This window comes from Corvus moneduloides, chromosome 1 (assembly GCF_009650955.1).
Source record: "Corvus moneduloides isolate bCorMon1 chromosome 1, bCorMon1.pri, whole genome shotgun sequence".
Lineage (NCBI taxonomy): Eukaryota > Metazoa > Chordata > Aves > Passeriformes > Corvidae > Corvus > Corvus moneduloides.
This window is the reverse complement of record NC_045476.1, coordinates 141,712,913-141,738,947: the sequence shown is the minus strand read 5'-3', so window position 1 is coordinate 141,738,947 and position 26,035 is coordinate 141,712,913. Positions and strand designations below refer to the sequence as shown.

General features: G+C 39.7%; 1 protein-coding gene across 6 annotated transcripts in view; it reads right to left on the bottom strand.

Moving 5' to 3' along the window:
- Positions 1-26,035, bottom strand: part of ESRP1 (epithelial splicing regulatory protein 1) — a 37,304-nt gene that overhangs the window by 1,102 nt on the left and 10,167 nt on the right. The window contains exons 5-15 of one of the 6 annotated variants that reach the window (XM_032129494.1): positions 24,522-24,620; positions 24,368-24,422; positions 22,396-22,506; positions 22,177-22,309; positions 22,049-22,091; positions 20,456-20,757; positions 18,701-18,919; positions 16,548-16,746; positions 14,539-14,707; positions 5,476-5,581; positions 384-470 (exon numbers count right to left, since the gene is read on the bottom strand). In XM_032129494.1, the coding sequence (XP_031985385.1) occupies positions 5,491-5,581; positions 14,539-14,707; positions 16,548-16,746; positions 18,701-18,919; positions 20,456-20,757; positions 22,049-22,091; positions 22,177-22,309; positions 22,396-22,506; positions 24,368-24,422; positions 24,522-24,620 (1,421 nt within the window). In that variant the 3' untranslated portion in view covers positions 384-470; positions 5,476-5,490. Of the gene's footprint in view, positions 1-380; positions 471-935; positions 5,582-14,538; positions 14,708-16,547; positions 16,747-18,700; positions 18,920-20,455; positions 20,758-22,048; positions 22,092-22,176; positions 22,310-22,395; positions 22,507-24,367; positions 24,423-24,521; positions 24,621-26,035 lie in introns of those variants that run through there. The other 5 variants (XM_032129472.1, XM_032129483.1, XM_032129499.1 and 2 more) reach the window with 5 other exon arrangements.

Genomic DNA, 26,035 nt, shown 5'->3' with positions numbered 1-26,035 from the left:
GTAAATTAAGAAGTGGGATTGGTATTTAATAACTTTTCTCAGTGCAGCCACAGTGCTTTTTCAGCTGTTTCCCAGCTTGGTTCTGTAGGCAGTGCTTTGGCTGTATGTCCTTTCAGCAGGGTTTGCTGCGACTCTGTTACTGCAGTGTCTCAGTGCAGGAGCTCCCAGAGCAGACCAGAACTACATTCCCTGGGGAGATGCACCAAGGAACTGCCACGTGACATGCAACAGCCACAGGAGAACAGTTTTTATGACCACGCTCCATTCACACCATGAAAACAAATTTTTTTCCTTTGTTTTCTTTAGTACAGCATGACCTTCCATCAGCTTCGCAAACCAAGCAGGGCAGAGGCAGCGAAGGTAGGTGAAAGCAAACTCATCTTGCTTACACTTGCTCTGACAGCCCAGACTTGTTTGCCAGGTAGCCCATCTGTGACCTGTGGTGTGTAAAAGGATCACTTGGCTCCTTTCTGGGTGAGGATACAAGAAAGCACAGTTGTTTACATCTCCATTCAAGTGATTAACGATTAAACAACAACAAAACCAGGAGTTAATGTGGCTCCATAAGCTGACCATGCCTGTCTGAGCACAGCTGAAATAACCAGTTGTTTTGAGGGGATGGCAAGCCCAGCAAACACAGGCTGCTGCCCTGAGCACAGCACCAGAAAGGGACATGGAAATGTCTGGGTGGGAAATGCTGGGGAGAGGATGACGCCTGCCCTTTGTTGTCCTCAGCACTTTGACATTTGCCCAGGATGCTTGGTGCTCTAGGTCTCCTTTCATCCCTTTCTCTCCCTCAGTGAGGGGCACAGCCCAAATCTACTCTATTCCCAGCTCCAGAGAGCCCAAGGAGGTGACTCTGGGGAAAGCAGAACAGGACAGAGGGGGGAGCATAGAAAAAGAGAAGAAAGAAAAACTTTCTCCATGTAACACAGTAAATTTAAATATAGTCTTTATGAAAGTATAATATATATTTTCACATATTTTTTCAGATTAATTCCAGTTACCTTCATATTACAAATTCTTTACACATTCAAACACGAGCAATAGATTCACATCTCAAGTTCAATCAATACTCTTAACCTCAAGAAAGTTACATTGTGGAATTGGACTTTCATCTTTACTGATGGAGTCTCAGGCTTTCCTGCTTAAATAAATAAAACTGCCTCTAGCTGAGAACCTGCCTAACTGAGATAATGGAGATATTAAGTGATAGCAAAACTGTGAGAGTCACCAACTAATTGTGCAGAAAGAAAACAGAACATACAGATTTCCCCCTTTTGTAGGAAACATATCATTTCTAGTTTATTTGTTTTCTAAAACATATATTATAATAGGGGAATAATATTCTATTCAGCTTTAGGTTAAATGATATTTAACATTGTAATAAATTTAAACAGAGACATATTGAAAAAGAGTATAAAGGATTAGTTCTGAAAATATACAATCCAAAGATTCCTAGACACAAGAGAGCTTGTGAAAAATCTGTATGATCTGAGTTGGGGGCCAAGATGTACAGCTAACTTTATAACATCTGAGGCCAGGGTCCTAAGAAAAAAACAGTATCATCACAAAGATGAACATCTGAAGAGGACATCTTGTCCACATCTGTGCCTGACAGTGGGACCAGTTATACCAGTGCCATCTCTGATGAGTGCTTGGTCAACCAGTCCCAAAAGACTACCAGGGTGGAGACTGTGCAGCCTCCCCAGGGAATGCAGATCAGTATTTAACTACTGCTCATAGGAGAAGGTTTGTTCTGAACCCATGCTTGTAACTCCATCCCTCTCTCCTGGTCCCATGCACAGTGGGAAGAATTTATTCCTTTTCTCTTCATAGCCATGTTTTTTAATGTACTGTTCTCATACCTTTCCCCAGCCTCCTTTCACCAAACTAAGCAATGCCCATGCCTTCAGCAGGCCTCTGGGAGCTGTTTGCACAGTCTCTCTGTTCACTCCACAGTTTTTGAGCAAATTGTTGGCCATAAGGTTTTGCTGAAGTTTTACAGTTACACTGTAGAGAATACTTAGAAAAATACAAAGGCATCCCAAACAAGATGCCCATTTATGCAACCCAACATGAAGTTTGTTTTTGCAAAAGCATTTAATTATTTTTGCATTCAGTTTGTGATTTATATTTCCAAACTTTTTCTGGCCTACTGCTTCCCATCCACTCATTGTCTATCTCTATTTGTACACTTGGGATACTCCTGCAGTTAATAGGCGAAGATTCTATTCCCCCATCACTTCCCTAGTGGCTTATATGGGCTAATTTTCCTTATGCGTAAATACTAATTTATAATTGTGCTACATAATTAAAGGCAGAACCATCTTCTCAGAAGGAAAAGTTGGAAATACCATTTAAAAATACTTTGCATCAATTAATTGTGTTCAATGTACTCATGTTTACAGAACAGTGATTTTTAAAGAAAGGCCCTGTCAAATACTTAAGACTGTAACAGTATGAAGTTTTCCAGGATAAAATGTAAATCTAGATTACTATGGCTGTAATGAGTGGGGGAGGATTGCACCCACAAAAAGCAAAAAACAAGGAGGAATAAAGGGGGGGGAAGGTTGAGGTTTTTTAATTAGATACTAGAAATGAGATTATCACTTGCCTTGTCTGAAGGACTTTTTCTACTTTGTCACCCCACCACCCCCTTTTGCTCTTTCTTCCCTTGTACTTACTTTCAGGGATACCAAGGCACTGTTGTGGATTTGGGCTCATGGTAACTGAATACTCCTACAGCACCACCTACCTAAAGTGCTTATATTCCTCAGTTCTGCAGTATTTATTTTGAATGCGCCAAAGAACCTGTCCAGTTTGCAACTTTTAGCCTCACATCCCTTTAATTCAGGGTTTCCTTCCCCCTTCCTTCAGTACAAATGAGGACTATAATTGCCATGGAAAGGATGTAGTGATCTACCCCCTGTGCCTGAAGCCCAGTCCCAGGGCAGGCAGGGAGACCCACTGCTGCTAGAAGCCATCAGTCATTTAAGAACACGTACATAATCTGATTTCTCTGGTAAGAGTGACCACTGTGCTGCTGGGTTACTTGCTCTAGTCCAGAGAGACCAAACTACCAGCCCTGACTGGTAAAGCAGACAAGGCACAGGGTCTTAACTACAGGTCACAATTACTTTTCTTGCATGGAAGACAAACAGCAAGAAGGGTGGGGAGAGCACAAAGTGGAAATATAAAAATAGTACCACAGGAAAGAGGTTAACTGCATTTCTCATTTTCTGAGTAAGCAGTCTAATCAAGTTTGAAAATGCCTACTCTTGTAGGCCTTTTAAAATTTAAATACCTGAGTACATAGGAAAAGCATACAAGATAAGAATCAGAGACAAAGCATTTAACATCCCACACATTTTTACAAAGTCACAGCATTTTTTTTCCTCAGATAATCCTTTTTACATTCCTAATTATTTCTGCACTGTGTAAAATATGCCTGCATATAAAGTTTACAGTGGCTTCTTCTGCAGAGATTAGACAAATATATACAAGACAAAAGGTTTTTTTTTATTAAAATGTCAAATGCAAAAGTAGAGGTTGTAAAACACTTTAATTAAAAAGAAAAATTTTAAACTGTGTGCAAAATTATGTAAAAAAGACTTTTTTTTGCTATTTCAAAGAATGAAAGATCAGACTTTGTAGGTTCAGGCTTAGCTATTTTTGTGTTAAGAGCAGCTTAACACTTTTTTTTATCAAGCAGAAACCCTCAAGGACTCGCATGATCTCAGCACCTGTGCGCTCTGTGAAGGGCTTAGTGGCCTGTGTGCACATTTCTGAAAATTGTGCATGAACTTTAAAACAGTAAGAGATCCATCTGGTCATTTCTAGAGTTCTGGTGGTTTTTCTCTTGAGCACAATTGCCTTGAGAAGTGGCAAAGCTGGAAACATAATCAAAATCTCCATCTAGGCTCACTGTGTTTGTTCAAAACATCAGAAAGGGTGGAAGAATCTGCATGAAAGTTGTGCAAGTCACTGAACACCATGATAAAAGCAAATATTAATTTCTTGATTTCCTAAATATAAAATCTTTACAGAAGAACCAAAAGCTTTAGTTTTCACCTTACACACACAAAATTTCAATGACATTTTCTATTAAAATTAAGAGTGCTTCACTGAGAGTATACCAGAATTTATTCACTATTACATGATTTTTTACCTTTGGAGGTCAAGTTTTGCAATCAAGTCCAACATCACAATGCCATTAATATCTCTCAGTGTCTGCTTTGGCCACTTCTGCCTTCCTGTTTCTGGACCAACACAGGTACTCACACTGCTAAGCTGTAAACTGGCTGAAAACAGACTGAAAGACAAACTCTGTGAGTTTTCCCAGCTGGATCAGCTTCCTGACCTAGTCACTGTATGGCAACACTGTAGATGGATGGGAAACGATGTAGCGTAGTTTAGGCCAGGGGCCTACTAAGCATGGCTCAGACTGTCAGTGCAGGGATGGGATTTAGCTTTATCAATCCAGCCAAAGGCCAGCTCGTTAGCCAGTGAGCTGAGATGGCCACTTTCACACGTGCAAAAGTAGCATACTTGGAGCAGATGACAGTGAGGTGATGCTGCAGGTAAAGATTTTGCCCAGAAGTACATTAGACCCTGGGCTAAATTGTCTCTGCTAAAAGCAGAGGAAAGTAGAAAAAGTGGACAGTTTTGCTGCTATTTTTCAGAAGGGAAGCTGAAAAAAGGAATATAAGAAAGAAAAGGGCATGCAAGAAATCTTATCACTTCTTTGACAATGTATTTTTCAAAAACTAGAGATTACAGAAGCGTTGTTTGCAAATATATTTCTATATCTTCCTCTGAGACTACGACATAAGTCACACAGTCCAGCCATCAATACAGTGCTTTGCAGTTCAACTTCATTTTTCTGCACAAATGCTTTCAGGGTGACTTCACCCTTTGACTGTTCCTATACAGAAGATCAAGTAAACCAAACCTGAAAGCCTGAAGTGACCTGATCAGAAAGCTCACAAAAAAAAGCACAAGAGAGTAGCTGCCATTATACAAACTATTTCAGTGCTGCAATTTTACATCAGCTTGAAGCTTCGACATTGGATTCTGTAGTTACCTAAGAAAGTGGCTCATTCTGTCTAACCAATGCCTCATCCTAGTGCATTGCTAGGAGACTAACATCATCTCCACAATTTGCTCCACAGAGAGAACTGACTCTGAGAAGCTTCCTGCAGGTTCTCAGTACTGGTATTAAAGCTCGAAGAAGCATGCATTTGAAGCCCTGGGAAACATGCAAAGCACCAGCCCTTAAGATGACTGGAGTAGTCAAAATCCTTTAAATTATGGCTTTGATAGGGTTTTATACATTGCAGTGTGACATTCTGGACATAGCAAAGAGCTAGATTCCCAGGGCAGCAAATGACAAATCATGTTGAATATGGTGGTTATCTGAATCAAACACTATGATACCTCCAAACCCCATCTCCTAGGGTTTGTTATCCTTACCTTCTCTAAGGAAGTCTAACTGCTGGGGCCTTTAAATGCAAATCCATTCTTTGGACACTGTCCTGGCCGCATCATTTGTGTGTACAAGTCCATCCTCTGCTGCATACTACAAACACAAGTTAAGATAGAAGCAATCAGAAGCCAAACTAGTGCAGAAGAGAGCCAGCAGCTGGCTATGCAACCGTAACCTGTCTTAAAATGCTGGGCAGATATCAAAGTCCAGGCTGCCTAATTAGACATTCATAATGCTCCCATTGCTGTGGCATTAAGAGCAATTCAACAACAGAAACTACACTGGGGTAATCAGCTTTCCCTAACAGCACAGCACATGGGTACACATAGGATCTTGTTGAAGACCACTGTCTCCAGACTCTGGCAGCCCCAACTGACTGATCTCAAGACAGTGTCCCTGGAGACAAATACACCTCCTGCACAGCCACACACTCCCAAAGTCTCTAAAGGAAAAGTTAACAATTCGCTAGATAGATTTGCATAGACCACTTACCCCTAAAGTTGTCCTAACACTGAAGGACAGCACTGGCTTCTCCTACTTATTACATAATTTTATGAAAGAAAAAAAAAAATTAAGAACTTGCTCCTCCAAGGGCTCATACTTCTTGCTCAAAGCTACCTCAATAATTTTGCTTTATCTCCTGAGCATGGCATCAAGCACCTACCCATTTCCATCACCATTCCAATGCTATCCCTTAGAACTGGGATAACATCTCCACACTAGAGAGGTAGCTCCCAGACCACTTCCACTTCTCCCAGCTCAAGGCTATGAAAATATCATGAGAAAATTTCTACTGAACTCTATTAGTCTTCCCTTTGCGTTCTTACATCAGTGTTTCACTCCTTAGCTAAACTGGTATTTGTGAAGACCAGGCTTAGCCCAAAGGCTACTGTCCCAAGATGCCTTGTGGAAGAGTCCTCCCTCCACATGAGTCCTACAGTGTTAGCCTATATTCCATCTCTCTAAATTAAAGCTCATCTTCTTGAGTGCCTCTGTAGCTTCCAAGTCTAGTAGGCACATTTGCCCCCAAGCATATGTTCTCACCAGTTTTCAGTCTTGCCTGTACTGAGTTCCCACTATTTGCAAAGCCCTGAGTCATCTTTATGCAGCACAGTATGGAAGGGGATTGTTTCATCACAGCAGATAACAAGCAAATCCAGCAGGCAAGCCATTCCCGGACACAATATATAGATGTTTATAGCCTCCCTTCAGAGAACCCTCCTCAAAGGTGTTTCAGGAGGTAAATGAAATTGACTGAGGTTTAACACTGCTGCTTCTACAGTGACCAGCCGTCCACGTCTAGAAAGAGAGCTGCTTTTCCTTTTTCCATAGGAACTGCTTAAAATGTTTGTTTATCCCCGCAACTGCATTCCTGGGTACCTTTGTGACAACATCTTCACTGGTGGCTCCACTAGATAGCACAGATAGTCTGGTGCCAAGGACAACGCCTGTAATCATTTTCGTCAATTTTGAGCCTATTATCAGAAAAACAGCTGTAGGAAGGTAGGACTTTATGCTGTAGAGTAGCATCTTCATACAAACTTACCACAACACTTCCCACTAATAATTTCCTGCATGTCTTTTCTTTTATATTAATAGTCATACTAATCCCTAAATAACTACTACCACAGTCAATATTTCTTTTGTACTACTCAGATTCTCAAACATAAGATCCAGAGGTCAGCTTATGACACTAATGAAGCTGAAAATAAGTCTTCTCCCACCAATGCACCATTCAGCTTTAGAATTTTTAGCCAGCACATGCTGTCTTCAAACTTATTTTGAATGTAGCTATAGAATAAGGATATGAATCCATGGCAGATATGCCCATCCACAGCTTGGATGCAAGCTCCAGGTCAGTACCAGCCAAATACATCTGGGGATGGAACTCTCCACAGCTGCCAGCAAGGCAGTATTTGCTTCCATTTACTTGTGTTTCATGAACTGTTTAGACACAGCATCTTTTGTGGTCAATGGCAACTGCCAGATGTTAAAGGTTAGTGCCACAAAGGGACAAGCTTGTCTTGATCTAAAGCAATATTAATGCTACAATAATATAATTTCTTCAGGAGTAATAAATAAAATATTTTCTTATGCCTGAAATGTTTAATCTGTAGATGCTAGAAGCTTTGATATTCTTTTCCAGGTCTTTCATAGCCTTACTCAAAGGCTAAGGGTGCTACCTGCTCCGACTTCCTAAGAGAAGATAACATATGGACTGTTCCCAGCCAATTCTACGTTCGCCCTGCCTGAAGGGTGACAACCTGCTAGAGGAACAGTAGCAAGTGACTCAGAGTGGTTGTGTCTCCAGATGGAAAAAACAGTCAATAGAAGACACATGAAGATGCAGTGAAAAGTGTCCAGGCAGGCATACAAGACAAGTATTCCAGCCTATATTCTCAAATCAAACAAACCTCAGGAACAAATACTTGCATGTTTTACATCAAGCCAGACAGAATTTCTACAATTGTTCTTAGTAGGTGTATATCACTATAATGGATGCAGTGCAAGAGCTTAAACTCTTTTTATATCCATCTAGTTCTTGAAATCAAATATGATATGAAGCATTGCAAACCTTTTTTCTTTATGAATTGATCCTTCTTCTCAGATCTAATCAACAGGTGGATTGGATTTTTTCCAATCAATATTTCTGAGATTGTTGTATTCTCCAAAGAATCTCAAAATAAAACACAATTAAGTTTCAGAAATCAGTTTTGGATGCAAGAACAAGTTTCCACACGTTCTGAAGGTTGATGTTGGCACTCAAGCAGCATTTATACACCTCAAGGGATCCCAAACATTCATCACTAAAATAGTATGTGGAAACATTGAGGATCACTGTCTCTCCTGATTTCCTAACAAATTTTTCCATTATACATTTGCTTAACAGAAACCAATATCCAGAAGGAAACTGTGGTTTATATTACAAGTGGGTGTGAGTTGGGAGCAGTCAGCATACATAACCAAGCAGGTTTTCTGATCTCTGCCAAGTATCCTGCAGGTCAATCAAGAGAACCACAAACATACCAGCACTATTTGCACGTAGGAACAAGTATGTGCACACACACCATCTAGAGGTTTCAGTTCTCTCCCTGCAGATTTTCTATCCCTATTTTTCCTATGACATTTTTAATCTGTAGTCCTGGAAGATTTTGTTTGTGAAGTATTAAGTATTTTCTGATTTGTGACAACAGATACTGACAATATCCTTTGATCAAGCTACTGATAAACAGCTTCTATTTGTTTCAGGACTGTAAGACAGGTCCTGATTGCAGGTCAGTCTTACTTCATATTCCTTACTCCAATAATCAGAGGAGCACTAGCAGTGAAAGAGAATGTGTCAGACTCATCCACTAGTGTTTCAAGATTAAGTTATTGTCCCTTTGTGCTAGGTCTAGGAAGTTCAGCAGACCCAGAGCATTTCTGCAGCACCCCAAAGTCAGATCCTCAGATTGAAGCCAGCAGGAGGAATGAAAAAGTAAAGGGTGCAAACTACCAAGTAACCCTCACAAAAACTCAAAAAATTGACAGATGAGCCCAGACTTCAGTGAAAAGCAGATCTTTTCAGAAACTCATAGGGATTTTCAAGTACTCCTTGGGCTGGTACAAGACATGACTATAATGTGCACATATACACAAGCTTGCCACATAATGCCTATAATGTTCACTGCTGGAAAGCAGCCCATGGGGAAATGCAGCTTCAATATAAAGCTTTTTTAGAAGTGGTTCGTACAAAAATTAGTAGTAAATTTTGTGGTATAACCACCAAAGTTGAAAGTTTCGACGTGGTACTTTGCTCAAAAAAACTGACACGTTATTACCAAAAGTATTTACATAGCCAGAATAATTTTCATGTTCCAAGATTGGAATGTTTATCTACATTTAAAGAAAGAAAGGCTGCATAACTTGACAAGTAGCAGAAGTAGGAGCACTAAACCATCAGGTCACCTGTTAATCCAACTGGAACATTTAGATCCCAATGATTAGTAAATCATGGAGGAATATCACAGATGGTGTCCCCAATAAGAAAGGCCTCTTTTTTTTAATTAAAAAATTAATGTGACTTTTTTTAAATTAAAAAAAAAAAGTTCTCAGCTTTAAGAAGCACTATTCCAAGATCAACCCAGCTCTATCCCTGGAAACACCAAAAGCTCCTTCAGTACAAATGCCTTCCCCACATTTAACCAGATAACCTGCTGCCTACTCTGTCTGCCTACTGAAATCAATTCCCCAGCTGTATAAGATCATGGTAGGACAACAACAGTAAGCAAGGGGAATGGATCCAGAAACACTTTCTGCCACAGAAGACTGCAATAGTCTGCCCTGGGTAGTGCTGGGACTTTCAACACACCCCTGTAGAAGGCTGCTTCTGAGTAAAGTGAAGCATCCAGCAATGTCTCTTGGTGCCCTGAATAACGTGAGATCACTGAAAATTGTTTTAAAAAGCCACCTGCATGGATGACACACACACCTTCAGGCACAACAGGTGGATCTTCTCTCCCACCACTGAACTATGTTGTAAATAGGCAAAAGGAAAAACTACTCAAACTGATCTCTGCAGCAAGCTTGCACAATGTTGTAGTAACAATCCCTCCTACAAATCCAAATGTTTTACTAGTCAGCAGAGGAACAGTCAGAAGATAACAGTAAGAGCTTCTACCTGAAAATCAAGTCATTGAGTTTGTTAAGGAAACAAAAGGAAGAAGCCTCCCTGGCAGCATTTTGTATGGTGGGCTGAGTAGAACTTGGACATTGCTACCAGCAACAACATTTTAACAGGCTTATCAGCTTTGAAGAAAGGTGAGGTTTGTTTTGTTTGGTTTTTTAATTTAAATAATTTTACTATTCTGGTATCCAGATAGCTGTTGATCAGAGCATTATCATTCTGCTGCTTTTCAGACACTATGGCAGTTTTGCTAATTAAAACCTACAAATGAAGGGATAATGACAGCCTATGGAGGCATGCAACAATTAGTCTTCCCTGCTAATGCACTCCTGCTCCAATGAAATATAGTAGTAGTTAAAGGCATCCCTGATGTTCTAATCCTTGGCAAGCTACATTTACTTAGAAAAGTGAATCATTAAGTGCCCCCCAAACAATCAATCATTCTGGTGAGAAGTTTGTGACATTAACTAAAGAGTTGAGGTTATTTTGACAAATTCATGATGGAGAGCAGCTCAATGGAGTAAGGACAGGGAATGAAGAGTCCCAGATTCTGACACTTGATTTAAAACATTTGAACTCCATTTGCTGGACAGCAATTAAAAGCCACCAGTAGGCTTTGATATCCGGTGAGCCTATCACTGCAGATGTGATTTCATGCAATCCAAGCTGACACACTTAGTATAAAAATAATAATAAAAACAAAATTGCGAGAGCTTAAGAGCTGTGGTCCAGAGTGTTGATATGATGCTGTGAGTACAACTAAAAGAGGTTTTGTTTCTGGCTGCTCCTGTTCTCCATCTGTGACAGAGCTCCCAGGCTAAATACACATATGGTTGTTTCCTAACCCAGTTCTGTCAAGTGATGCTGGTTAGCCAGACACAGAGATACATAAACAAAGCTGCTGGCAGCAGCTCTGAATGGTATCACTTCTAAACCAGCCCACTTGTTCCTAAGTTTACCAGTTTTAAACTCCCTGTAACTTAATCATGCTTCCAATAAGGATCTGAGCAACAATCAAGGTTAGAAAAAAGAATCACTTGTTTTACATGATGGTCATTTTGGAGAATCTGATCCTTCACAGAGAAGAAGTAAGACTTTTTTCTAAGCCTGATTATTGCTCAGATTGGTCATTTTACTTTTATACATACATACTTCAGCATGTGTGCATACATAAATATTAATGCTATATGTATGTTGCACATATATATACTTCTACAAGTTGATTAGTTTATAATGAGAAAACCCATACCTAACCCATAGCAGGAAGAGACATAAGCAGACAGGTGAGAACACTAAGACATTATCCTGTAGTTCCTTGTGCAGCACATGTCAGAATCACACCTTTATCACATAAAGACCTTTTAGCTCAAACCACTCTAATGGAGAGAACTGTACACACTGGCACAACAGGGAGATAACCCCAACCTAGCCACTATCAGACAAGCATACCGGATAAGACCCACGCTCTCAAGCAGTACCTGTATCTCTCAAGAGAAGTCCAGCAAAGGTGTGAACAAACAACTTTACCTACCCACCTTGGTTCAACAGAACAAGAATTTACCATAGGACACAGAACACAAGAACACTCTGCCAGTTATTTAGAGTTCAAGGACTTCCTGAGCCAGGTGTGGTTTCTGTGTATTCACTAACTCACGATGAATTTCCTGCCATGGAATTTATCCAGTTTGTTTGAACCCACATCAGTTTTCAGTTTCCATATCATGTTTTGGCTATAAGTCCTACAATTAAGGAGCTCCTCTTTCCACTATGCTATTTAAAATACTTTTTTAAAAAAGTAAAAAGCATAAAATGTATTACAACATGTATGGATTTTGACAGATACTTTTGAGGCTTTAAAGGCACTGCTTAAAAGCGATAAAAATTGCATTAGAACTCAATAAATACAATAAGATTCAACTTTGTTTTAAAACTTTGCACTGTAGCAACTAGCTTTCAAGTTTTTATATGGTAAGTTTCTATAGGATGTGTTAGCAACTGCCAAGAAGTGCAGTTACTATTTCCAGTGTACATACCGCACCTAGTACACCTAGGATTAGATAAAGGAAAACTCCTCCCTCCCATGAATCTTACTGTTCTTTCTTAAAAGCCTGGGACTAGACAGAGAGCAAGACCACTGATCTGCTGTTAGAACATGTTGCCAGATACAATTACAAGCTGAACAGAGATATCAAAGACTGACAGATCCCGAATAACTTGCTCTCCCTCCTTTTCATTAGGAGTTCACTGAAGCTATTTTAATAGTTTAGAAGGCATCCATTTCTTTACACCATTGGTTTCATCACCAAAGCTGTAAGAGCATTAAGACAAGTCTCAGAGTTTCAGGACTTGTGATAAATACTGAAGACCAAAAAAAGTCTCCCTCCCTTCCACCATCTAAGTTGATTATGGTGTGGAAAATAGAGTTGGACAACTATAATGCAACTTGACCTTGCAAAACACAAGTGGTAGAAGCTTTTGGCAGCAGCTCAAAGAAACTTTCCTTATTTCCTTATAAATATTCACTAGTTAGACTTATGAACCATTGTCTGATCATTACCTACCAGCTCTATATTGCTTTTCCATGGACGTGCTTTTAAATGCAAAATTTAGTACAGAGGATACCCCATTCTTTCCTGCTGCACATACTTAATTTTTGAATTAAACTTCAGAACCAGAAGACTACATTTAAGAGAGTTTTGATTGCTACTTCAAATGGACCCAATTGTTTTTTTGCATCCTGGACGAAGCCTAGGAACTTGCCTGAAAAGCAGTAATAATTTTTCAGAAGAAAAAAATACAACCCAAAATGTCAGCTACAAAGAATCACTACATCTATTGGCATTTATACAAATTGTCTGTAGATCAAACATTTCCTCTGGATGGAAAAGCAATACCTAAACACCAAATCTCACAACAAAGAAAGAAGCCAACTTGACTCCAGAAATTATTCCTTATTTTCTTTAAAAGGGCAGTATTTGTAATTGGCAGAGAAGCTATGTAATAATGGTTTCCTAAGAACAGTGGACAACTACCAGTTAGACAAGAATATAAAAATTTTATTTTGGGACTTGGGATTTATCAATCTGTGACCAATATACACGCCCATAGCCCAAGCAGCCAGTGATGGGACTCATGTGGGATCTCATTCAGTGAGAAATCTCTAGGGCCTGACACTCAGCCTGCAGTGGCCAGCCTATTCTTATTTTAAGAAGTAAAACATGTCAGTCACTACAGACTATTACCGCTACTATGTTTTCATGAAATACAGAACTGTTATTGAGAAACTTGTTTTATATTGCCAGTGCAAGTTTGGAATTTTATTTTTCTTAATCTTACATTAACAAGGCTGAGTTTGGTAATATTATCATAACCATAAAACAGATATTGAAGGCATTATAGAAAATAACTCACAAGTGAAGGAAACCTTTTAATAAAAAACCACAACAGGCAGTTCACAGACATATAGGTAAAGTAATAAGAAAACCTTTGTTATCTTTACAGGTATTGAAGAATTCATATTTCTTAACTTCCTAAGTAGCTATTTAGTCCCTGCTGCAGAGACAAAATCTTGAGTTGTTTAGCAGATTTCCTAACAGATGAGAAATGGTTTGTGACTTAAAGGGAACATAGCTCTTTCCAAGGCCTTATGACTGCAGAGGGCAAGAGGTATCCAGAGATTTTGTTCTGTAGAAGACAACTAATATATTTAGAAGAACCAAAAGCCCTTCGTGAGAGGTGTTTATGAGGACAGGAAGAATATATGCCTCTATATGCTTTACATATGCATTCAATACAATACTTATTTATAAAAGTAAACAGTTTTTGCCATAAAGGTCAAAAGTTACTTTGTTAGAAAAGCAAAGAGGCAGTATTTCAGAAGCTGTTAAGGCAGACCCCAGTCCACCCATTCTAAAGAGGGGCCAAGGGCTTCTTTATGGAGACGAGAAGGAATACTGCACATATCAATTCCCACTGAGAGCATAACAAAGCAAACTAATAAGTTTAAGAGGAATGTTAAGTGGAACAAAAATAATAAAAATTATCCCACTTAAACGTGTGTCCTAGGTTAAAAAAAAAAAAACCCAACCAAAAACAACCCCCCCCCCCAAAAAACCCCAAATACATTAACCAAACCCCCTGCCCCCCAAACATTGCTACCTGCAATACTTTAAAACTTGGAAAATCCCTAGTTATCCTGAAATTGTTTCCCTGAACAAGATACCAAACAAGCTGTTCGTGGTATCACAAGTCCTTAGCAGAGCAGACAATGTTCTTTTGTGAGCTTGGTGCATTTGCTGGAAACAATTTAAAAAAAAAAAAAAAAAAAAAAAAAAAGGAAAAAAAGAGACTTCTTTGTTGCTGCTTGGGTTCTCCTCTGCTTTACCTGGGGTAATATGCTGTGTAGTTCATGAAGAGCTGAGGCCCAGCAGGATAGTAGGCTGTGGAGGGCTGGAGTGTTCGTGGGTTCAGAAGCATGGATGGCTGATACAGAGCAGCTTCTGTTGGCACAACTGCAGCAGGAGCTGGAAAGGAGTAGGCAGGGGGTGAAAGGCCTACAGGGAGCAAATGGAAAATAGATTAGGACCTCTGAAATTCCAGAGCTAATGAAGACCATACATACAGAACTCCACAGTACATCAAGAACCTTCACAAGCTTCTTATCCTTGTTCACTGCAGAAAATAAATCTGAGCCACCAATGGGAGAGATTGACTACAAAGTGTTGTGCCCAGCCTCCAGCCAAAAGTGAAGTCAAAAATACACAAAAAGCCACCTCTTGCTCTGGGAATAGGGTCTCTTCCTGATACATAGGTCAGTTCACTTGTCTAGGCTCAGACTTTAATGAAGTCTGCATTCAAGAGCTATGAGACTTCTCAGTAAGAAGAAAACTTCCATAATAAAGATCTGTCTAATGTTCAACAAAAGAGAGGATACTTTCATCCTGGTATTCCTTATCCCTTAATTGATCAACAGCAGAGTGAGAAAAGTCATAGCTTTGCAGCTTGAAGTGTTAACATTAAATTTAAAAACGACCAAAACCCAAAAGTGCATTTTGTGCTGTTTCGACAAGATGTTAGGTCCTAAGCAAATTCTCATTAATGAGAGTTCATCCTCCTCTGTTGCCATTCTCTTTCTTTGCTTTCCTCCTCCCCAGTGCCATAGAAGTGAACATAAAGCTTCAGATAAAGTAAGCCTTTAATTTTGCTATTCAGTTACAGTCAGCATCTCACAGTACTGTAAAATGGGACAATGATAGGGCCAAAAGGCCTTATCTGAGGAATACATCACAGGCATTTGTAGTTGGAAATGGGAACATTGACACCTGTGTGTTTCCAAAGTTTGTGACTCTGCCCAAAAACCTGTCCTAGGAGCTCTCAGAAGATTCCAACCCCTCTGGAACAGCCATCACACACAGGACTATCTACTGCTGACCCCTGCTCAAGATACTTTCATTGAAAGAAAAAAAACTCTCCCAAGGCTTAGCTGAAGGTCTACTTGCACTCAAAGAAACTACTCCCAGGAATTTTGCTGCTGTATTGGCAACTCTGCCTAGCATGTAGAGGACATTTCTTAAAAAGCCCACCACCAAAAAAAAAATACACTTGCATAGAGAGACAGAGAGAAAGCTACTACTTGACTACCTTGCCATTTATGATTTTAGAAGCAAAGTATTACTTTTCCCATAGGCTCAGATTCATGTGGCACATATGCTTAGTAAGTTAGCCCTTAAGCTCTTAAAGCATTTCTCCCAAAAGTTTGTGTAGAAGTCAGTGTTCATCCTAGAAGCTCTGAGAATCCAAATTTAAAAGGAAATACAGATTCTGCAATTCTGAGGCAGAAGCCACATGTATTTCATTCCCACAAAGGCAACCCCAATTCCATATGAACATAAAGCAAAGGAAGAGTTCAGTCAGTTGCAGTTCAAAAGGCAGAACCTGTGATTAAGTCTCAAAGGGAAGCATTACCTATGGTACCTCAAACTAAGTTTTGGATGTGAAAAATGAAGGTCTTTTACTTGACATGTTCACCATGATGAAAAAATATAAGTACAGATCAGTTTAAATGCAAAACAGTTCTTTAAGGTCTAGACAGGGCTTAGAAATTACTTTTCAGAATTATCACTCACATCAACCAATTAAAGTTCCAGGGAGGGGAGGGAAAATTTGCCACTGGAAAAGCAAAAGTAGTTCTTCAGTCACAATAATTCAGAACCAAAGGGAAAAATAATGATTGCAAGTTGCAAGCTGGTGATGATTTAAGACAAAAAGACCTATTTTAACACCCCCATCTGACAATGCTTTCCAAGAACCAGGATCAGTCAACAAAGCAGCTCCAATACCTACCCGCACACAGTGTAGAGTAGAGTGTAGTGGCAAGACCCAAGCAAAACTTACATGGTAACTTACATGGTGGTGGGGACAAGCCATTTCGATTTAAAGTGCCCCCCATTAATACAAAGTTCATCTCTTCAGCAGAACATTGAAAGACTTCAACATATCTGTCCTTCATAGTCTTCTTATGACACTTTTGTGCAGCCAGGAAAGCTCGATCTGCAGATTTCATCTGAATGAAAGCATCTCCTGATGGACGTCCCTACAAATAAGGCAAAAGAAATGTTTCTGTAGGTTCCATGAAGGAGCAGCATAGCAATAATCTGTGCTGTTATAAGCAGTCTCTTCAGTTATAAATACATTCATCTCCAAAGTCAAATACAGTCAGTCATCCTGAGCACTCATCAGCATGTTTAAGCTCTCCTCTCCAAAGTTTTTCCCACTTGTGATAACTGGATTGTATTTATTCACCTGTTTTGATTAAGCTACATTGTAACTTGTTACTTCTATAACTAAAAAAAAAAAGACACCTATGGGAGAGACTAATTTGGGAATACTGTGGTGCTTTAAGACCTGCTCTTACAAATTTACTACAAATGCAGTATTGGAAGATCTAGTCCCCATTTATTACCTGCAATTTTTGAAATTCAAGGATAAATACAGCCAAGTGCTCATTGCTAAACAATTTGTATTAAATTTTATTTTCTGAAGACCAACAGGGGTTGGGATGTTTTTGTAGGGTACTAGCTAGCCTGACACTTGGTGTAAGCTTGCAGAGAAAAAAAAAAAAAAGACATCTTTATATCTGTAAAAGAGTGGGATTCACCACTGGGAGGAGTTATTTTAGCCACATGCAGATGCTGATTTGAAGGAGCCAAAACTAGAGAGAGATCTGAAGCCAGGTCTAATTCAAGTTCTGGGCCAGTTCTTCTCATTTTGGAGGGAACAACAACAACAACTTTATCAGCATCCTCTACACACAGTCATTTATGATAAGAGGGTTGAAACCTGGGAACACGGAGAATGATAAAAATCTAGTAGCCAGGCAAAAGCAGTATTTAGGGAGGGAAAAAAAGTCTGATAGCTTTGGGCAGGGCAAGGGTGGCAGACAGCCCTTAGGGTTGTATGCACACATGAATTTCTTCATCCAGGTTCTTTCATTAGTGCTGTCAAGGGTTGATTCTACTGTAAATCATTATTTGTGCTTTAATATCCGCACCTTTTCTTAGTCTCTCCCAGCACTGCACATTCATTACAGTTTTTTAGCCTTGGCTAGGTCAAGTCCTCACAGACACAGGAATGTCTTTAGATTGACAGGTACTAAAATAACTACAGTCTCTTTTCCATCCCCATATTCCTGAAACACAGAAGTCCTACTTCGGGATCAGGAAGTATTTTTTAGTTTTGGTTGACATTAAGCCTAAGCTGAAACAATTTTAGAACCATCATTTTTATACAGAAATAATCAGTTTGTTCAGTTGAACCACTCAGAGCATCTCCATAGAGTTAAAGGACTCCTCCCCCTGAAGTCACAAGAATACAAAGATAAAGATCACAAGAATGCACAGTCCTTTCTCTAAAGGTTTTGGTAGAAACTGCTTCCAGAAAACAATGGCAAAGATGTGACCCTTCATACACATCAATGAGCTGTTAATCTTGGTGCTTAGCTGTGACTGTTTAGAGAAAGCAACAACACAGGAAACCCAAGCTTCAGTTTCTGACTTTTGACATGGGAATTCCTGTCTCTAGAAGGCTGCAGGCACATTTGTCCTCAGATATACTTGCAGCACATTGTTCAGCAAAGCAGGGACATACCACTTCTTTGAGAGCTAACATTGCCCACACTTGTGTTTTGAAGGCACTCCTCATCTGGTACAAGAGGAATCATGCATGCTGTTGAGCAAGACTCTTCAGTTCAAGCCTGGGGTTAGGACCACTGGCTGCTGTTCTGGGGGCACCAACCCCTCCAAGACTATGGCTTAGCTTTCAGCACATGGGTCTCAGTGAAAGAAACCACTCTACAGCAAATGCAGCAGCTGACGCAGCAGGGTTCAAGTCATCTATTGCCAGTACACTTTTAGAAGAGAGCTGGAAGCCCATTAACACCATTAGTGCTAATCCCAAAGGTGCTTCCCTACAGATATCATAATCGGGACTGTACTCATATATATATATAAGCATTTGGCAGAGCAGCTAGAAACGTGTGGCCTACCAACCTGGTGGTTTAGTACCATGTGAACTCCATGGGTGCGAATATCTGTAGAAAACTCTCCCAGGAACTCCAGAATGTCCTCTATAGTAGCAGCATAGGGAAGACCACGCAAACGTATGCAGTCTCTGATGTTAGTGGGAGGCACAAATTGTTGCGGTAATACTGGAAGAATTGGAGGTGTTGGGAGAGGAATGAGAGGTGTGGAAGAGTACCTGTTCAGCACCTGTGCAAAACAAAAACAGATTACAGAAGCCTCCTTACTCATTCTTCAACTTAGAAGGAGTAAATGTAACCCCAGTGCCACCTGTTTTCACTCTGGGCATATTTTAAGAAACAAATGAGCTAGATCCAAATATTAACTGTAAAATATCTGAATTCTAAGCACTGTGTTGTGGTTTAAGCTCAGAATCTAGCACACTTTTATAGTCATTCTATGATAAATAGTCATTCTATTGCTTTAAAAACCCTTCGGATTTTTTTCTTGAAAAACAGTTTTGTTTTGGGAAACTTACTTGAACAGATAATGCAACACTCTGTAGAGATCTTAGAACATGAAACCTGTATATCTACAGTATTTTTATTGTGAAACTATCCTAAAACATTCTACCATCTACAGAGTCACGATGACACTTCTACCCAAAAATATCTCCTCTGCAAAACTTTAGTAGAGTTTGGGAACTAGAAGCACATTTCACTACCACACATCCCTAACCATGCCTGCCATAGTCCATTCAAGAAACATTAGAAGAAGAAGTACCTGTGACAGCTACACTTTGAGATTTCTTGTTAATAACAAGAACTGCAAAAACCCTGTCCAGTGAAAAGTTCCTTGAATATTCAGTCACTACTCCTGAACTTTCTCTGAGAAAGATTAATATTTATTTGCATTTATACAGCTATCAGAAGGTTTTACTAAACAAACATATGAGAGTACTTGAGAAAAATGCAATGACAAGAGTGAGCACTGCAGCTCTGCCTTCTCATCAGTTATGTCGCCTTTTAAACAAGGCATTAAAATCTCTACATATTGGGGAGAACAGAGCTGCAACGTTTCTTGGTTACAATGACATGGCTATGATTTGCATCATACATGATACCTTTTAGAATCATGTCTAGAAGTTACTTACTTCAACTGAATCTCTGCAAATCTTTTTTGCAGACTTAAACAGTCCTCTCAGCTCTACTTCCTTTCCCTGACAGCTTAGCTGCAATTAATGGTTCACCAAGCCCTGTTAAGTCAGACTCTTCAGGCTTAGTTTCAAAGTTCTGCTAGGTAGCCTGTGCTTGCAGGAGATGGCAGAGATCTGCCCTTAAAGACAATTTGTAGAATTCTTCAGATACAGTACACTGGAGAGGACAGCTACATCAAAAGGCTTTGCTTTTTTGTGTCAATGACTAAAGACCAATCTTTTAGATTAAGTTTTGTTGCTAAACAGTCCTTCTGAATAGATCATCATTGGACTTAGTCATATCTAGAATATGTAGTGTAAAGCACTAGACCCACATCAACATTTTACAAAGCTACCAGAAGCCAAAACCCTAAAGATTTGTATATGATTGAGAACGTCCCTATACCACAAGATCTTACATTTCTAGGGAGCAAAGTCTCATGGAAATTCAGACAGTACTCATTCCAGCAAGAGTCAAGACTGAGAAAAGAAAAAGTTTTCAACTCATGGCCAAGCATTATTTGCTTCCTCTACTGACAACATAGAAGTTTGGACTACAAGAGGACAACATTTGAAAGGTTTACACCTACCTGCTGAACTTCTGCTGCAGTGCTCCGGAAGAGTTCAATGTACCTTTTCCCCAGCAAATCCTTGTGCTTTTTCAGTGCATTTTGTGCATATTCCTCACAAGCAAACAAGACAAAGGCATCCCCTGTTGGCCTGCTGTCAGGGTAAGTGACAAACAGGACTCCCTCCTTTCCTCCTGTTACAGGGCAGTGCTGGCCAAAGAAAGTCAGCACTTCTTCTGTTGTTACATTGAAAGGAAGACCTCGCATCCTGACAATCACTTGGTTTTCTTTAGACAAGAACTGTGCAACCTCATTGGAAGTACCTTTAACAAGAAAAGGTACAGAAGCACTTCAGTCCAGGCAACCATGTAAAATCATGAGCATAGCTACATCCTCTCCACAGGCAGTTTTTAGGCAGGTAGAACAATTTTTGCCTCTAAAGCCAGGAAAGATGACCCTCTGATAAACTAGATATATTGTATAGGACGTATCCCATTAAAGTATAATATTGTTACTCCATCATTTAGATGAGATTAGTCTTTATTCAAATGAAAAATAGGAAGTACTTGCAACATTCAAAGCTCAAGAAAAGCAGTCTGTCAATCTCTTGTGTGAGCAGTACCTGTGCTACTGTGCCCCTTGTCTTTCTAACTTCAGAATACTCTTGGCATGCTCTGAAACCACAACATATGGCAACTAAGTACCCAGATAATTGCGCTGCGAAGGAAAGTTGGAAGGGCATGTTGAAGACAGCTCAGGGTTTTCATCCTACCCCGACAGAACTGTCAAAGTCTGCCAATTCTATTTTCTGTACCTTTAGAAGACCAGTAATGCTCATAACATTGCCTTATTCAAAGGCAGCTGCCAACAATTCATATCTTAATACAGTCCTTTCACTTACAGCTCTCTTATTCTGCAAGGTTTGGTTGTACCAGGCACACACCATCCTTCACAAATGTCACTATGCAATGTCTTTACTTTGAATGGTGTAACTACTACCAAGCCTATCAGTTAGCTATGTAGGTGACAGCTTAACAGCCTCTCCCACTCTGAAGCCTCAGCCTCAGATAGCCAGTTTAAATTTTGCAGCCTTTCAATTATCAGCAAATATTTCAAGATTCCTCTTAAATAAGCATTTCCCCTAAAGCCTCCCCATTAAGTCTGAGGCAAAGATTTGATTCGAAGAAAATCTGTTCTATAAATCCCTTGTATTTACACTGTGATATGTTTGTTTTGATGTGCAAGCCTCCACAGCAAGAGCAGTGACATTGTTTCAAAAAGTACTTTGGTTTCATTTTTTCAGCAATCAATAACATTTAGATTCCCACTATTATGAAGATCACCTAACAAATTACATTCATATACAAGGTCACTTTGCCCAATCAAATCCTGATTGACAGGCCGCTTGAAAAAAGCAAGAATGTGGAAGAGAGGTGGACAGATAAATCATGGAACATCTTGGACTGCTGCTAGCAGAATACATAGTAATCAGTACGCCACCCAACTGCTTGTTCAAAGACAGAAAAAAGGGCCACATTCAACAGGAGCAGTTTGCAGCCAAAAGTTAGAGATGCTGATGGAACAAACCATCCCTTTTGATCCCCTAAAAATTACCTCCTGCAATTTTAAGGAAGTCTTCACCTGTTGCCTTGTATACCTAAAGGAAAAAAAAAGGAACATGATTGGTATACAATTTGCATTCCTTTTGAGAAGAGGATTTCAAAGCCCATCATGTCACGCACCTCTATGTATCGATTCCCCATGTGATGCTTGTGCCTTTGTAGCGCTAGATCTCTATGCTCTTCGCTTACGAACCTCACAAGAGCCTCCCCATTCCTCCTACCTTGGGCATTGAGACAGAGTGCAGCACCTCCTCTGCAAGATTTAAATCAAGAGATGAAACTCCATGACCTACACAGCTGAAGAGCTACAAATGTACAAGTAAGTTCTTAGCTACTAACTTGGCAATATTTAGACCTTTGAAGAACCTCGCTATGTCCTGGTCAGATGACTGCCATGGCAATCCTCTTGCTCGGATAACAGCATTGTCATCCACAAGTTCCATCTTGCTGCTGCAGGCACAGAAAGAAGAAGTAATGCAGAGACATCTGCCTCTAGTATCTGCCACACACTACCCTGTCTGCTTGTCATTTGTACTTCAGGCACAGGCTTCTGTCCCTGCTCCATGTCTGCTGGATGACCCTGCCAAGGCAGTGAGGCCCAAGTGCCACCACTATCCAAAGACACACAGCAACTGAAAGCTACTCTACAAGTCTCTCCAAGGGAAAGTTTGCTTTGTTAAGCTGCCCCTTTCCAAGTTCCCCTTTCCTACTTTACCACATTTGCTCTTTGAGCTGTCATTTCTTTAATCATATTCCCAGTTTACTTTCCTCTCTTGACATCATTTGGGCTTATCCATTATCTGAAGAGGGTTACAGGTATAAAAATCAAGTACTTGCTGTTCTAATCTAGCTAGGTAGAAATTGAAGCAGAGCAATTAGATGTAAGAGATTAGTGCTTATTTCTACTATGACAGTGTGTAAGAACCAGTCACAAGCCAAGACCAAATCTGTGCAGGGCTGTACTCAGCACACACAGGACTCTGGCCCGAAGAGCCTTAACGTTGCAGGTTCAGGCCATCACTGTGCTACTAATATAGCTAAAGGCTACATTGGCTGCTTAGCATGGGAATAGCTTAGCCACAGAAAGCCAGGTTTAACTGGTCATTACCACAGTCTTTTGTTCTCTTATTTCTTGAAAGTGACAAGTACAACAAAACATTCACAGCTACCTAAGCCTGCCTTTCTGGCTATTTCAAGAGCAGCTTTTTTTTTGCATGGAAGAGCTTATATGATTGATTAAGTAGATGAAGTGTTGTTCAGCAGTAGAGGACTCCTCACACAAAAGGGCTATGGTATGCCTGAACGGTCATGTTTCTCACTCACATTTTAATTTCTCAGGTGGCCTTTCTGTAGTTGTCTGTCTCAAACTGTTCCCCCTTGCCTCCTAGTTCTGTACTTCTCATTTTCTAAAATAAAATGTGAATCTTCCACCTCATCCCAGAATTTTGTTAGTGAAAAGGAAAAAGCTTAGAACAATGCTGAACATAGCCCCAGAGCTAATCTCTCTGGAAAGTTCTGCCAATGTTGCATTTTTTCTTACTTCTTTTGCTTCAAAAGTATAAGCATCATCTACCATTATGACAGATCCTTAATTGGAAAGAGGGAAGTAAGTGTTTGTGCAAGATGGGAATATAAATAAGGTCAGTTTAACACCATTATCTTGTGATATTGCACAGGGATCATCAAGAAAACCACTGAGAAAAATCTGAGAAAGTTTATACCTAGAAAAAGAACAGTTAAATTTAAAAAAACCCCAAAAACTAAGCAGGCAACAAAAGCAGATAAAGCTTTATGTTTAAAACATATTTGGGAATAAGAATCACCACAGTTTAAACAACTGAGTGGTAGCACTGTATTTCTGGCACAATATCCTTATGAAAGTGTTTCTTCACTACTAAAAAAAAATAATAAAAAAAGTGTATATGCAGTACCTGTGTAGTAAATTGCAGGAAGAGTGCAAGAATTAGTAACTAATAGGGTTATTTCTGAAACATTGCTTACATTCTTTGTTAATAGCACAACACACTCAGCACCCATTATAAGCACTTATTAGCAGAACACAGAAGTATCAGCAGCTAACAGGCAACACTGAAGCCTAACAAGAAAACATGCTTGTATCTGATCATAGATTCCTTTCCCACTTCAAGGATCTAATCAATTCCCATGGCAGTGGGAAGGTAAATAAAAATAATGGTAACAGCTATTTTCAGGTTAGGAATAGAGAGAAGTACAGCTTATCTAAACAGTAACTTTAAACAAAAGGTAGTGGGGGTTAAAACATGTGCAACAAGAAGAGGGAGGAAGTACTTACCAAGGCCCACTTTCAAATTTGTAGTTCACTCTTTCTGGATCTGTAAATCGGTGATCTATGAAATACAGCACAAGTTATTTCCTATTTTGTCAACATACAGGACAGGCAACAAAACCAAAGGAACAGAGAAAACACATTCATCACAATCACTTACTGTGTGGTTCAGATAATAATGTTAAAATAATATTCCCCATATCTTCAACTTGAGAGGCTCCGTAGGGAAACGCTGGACTGTTCTTGTCAAGATTTAAATCTTTATGCTGGAGTTAAGTCAATCATCACCAAACAGATTTCTAATTGGTTTCCTGCTAGGGCAACACACTCTCATGTTATCCTTGATAGTATGTTGCTTCTCAGGGGAAGATTTAATCCTTTCCTGCTGGGATACATTAGCTGCTCTGCCTTGGCCTCTAGCTACTGCCACCTGTGGGAGTGTGAGGTCACTCCAGAAAGTGTCTGTGAGCATGGCACCCCACAATAAGGACATATATAATTCATGGACATATTAAATATATGTTTGACAGATACACTTCTGCATGTGGAAGAGACCGAAGCCCTGTCCTGTTTAATTAACATTCTCTTTAATTTTTAGGGACAAATTTGGGGAAGGAGAAGCAATCAATCAACTAAAAGCTCCAGAAATAGAGGGATATACCACATGCTTTTCAACCAAGTAAGTGCCAAAGTAGAATCAGTATCTTACCACTTCAACAAAATTAATTAATGACACCTCATCTAAATGTTGCCTATTAGAAGTTATAACCCAAGTTTTGTGCCATTGCACAGAAGCATTTTGAGAACCTGGTTAAAGTACACCACTCATGTATTTTGTCAAGAGGTAAGACAGAGCCCCACAACCCACAGATTCAGTCTGAAGGATTTTGGAAATGACTGCAATATAGAGCAGGAAGCCTCCTATCCTAGAAAGACAGGCCATAGAAAGACCAAAAATCCCCCCACATTCATAAAGGGAGGCTGATTTAAGTTGCATACACCATCATTTTTCAGACAACTTTAAACAGAGTTGACTATGGTATTTCCTGCTTTCCATCATATTTGCCCCTCTCCAACACCAGGCTACAGGACTGTAAGATTACTTGCAACCCTACTCCATTATTTATGAAGCAAATTTTTAAAAAGGTCTTTTTCACTCATTTTCTTTGAGGACTGAAGGGTAAAAAAACATAATCAAGAACAGAACAAGAAATAAGGAAATCTGGGAATAAACATTGCATTTTTACTTGCCTTATCAGTTTGCATCAAGACTTCAGAGCAAAAATGAGAGATTCTTAAACAAGACCCATCCATACAGGAAGGTGCAGTAATGCAACACATTGAAAACAGTCAAGTGCACCAATTATTTGCCCACATTCCCCCCAGACCACATTAACACATTTCAAATGCTCCAGTCTGCACTATATGATGCTCAAAAGTTGCTTCATAGTCCAAGATAACTTTCCTCTTAAGACGAAACCTGGTTTCTCCACCTAGAGCTGAGCAACATTTGAGTTGTCAGATGCCTAAATGAAGTGCAGGGAACAGAAGAGTTTCTGTTAGAAACAAACACCTCACAGCAGCTTTGTTGTATCATCATCAGGTGAGCCAGCACGAATTTCTCTGTGAGCTAAAGTCTTCCCTATTATTTGTAGGATGATTGCAAGTCAGTTC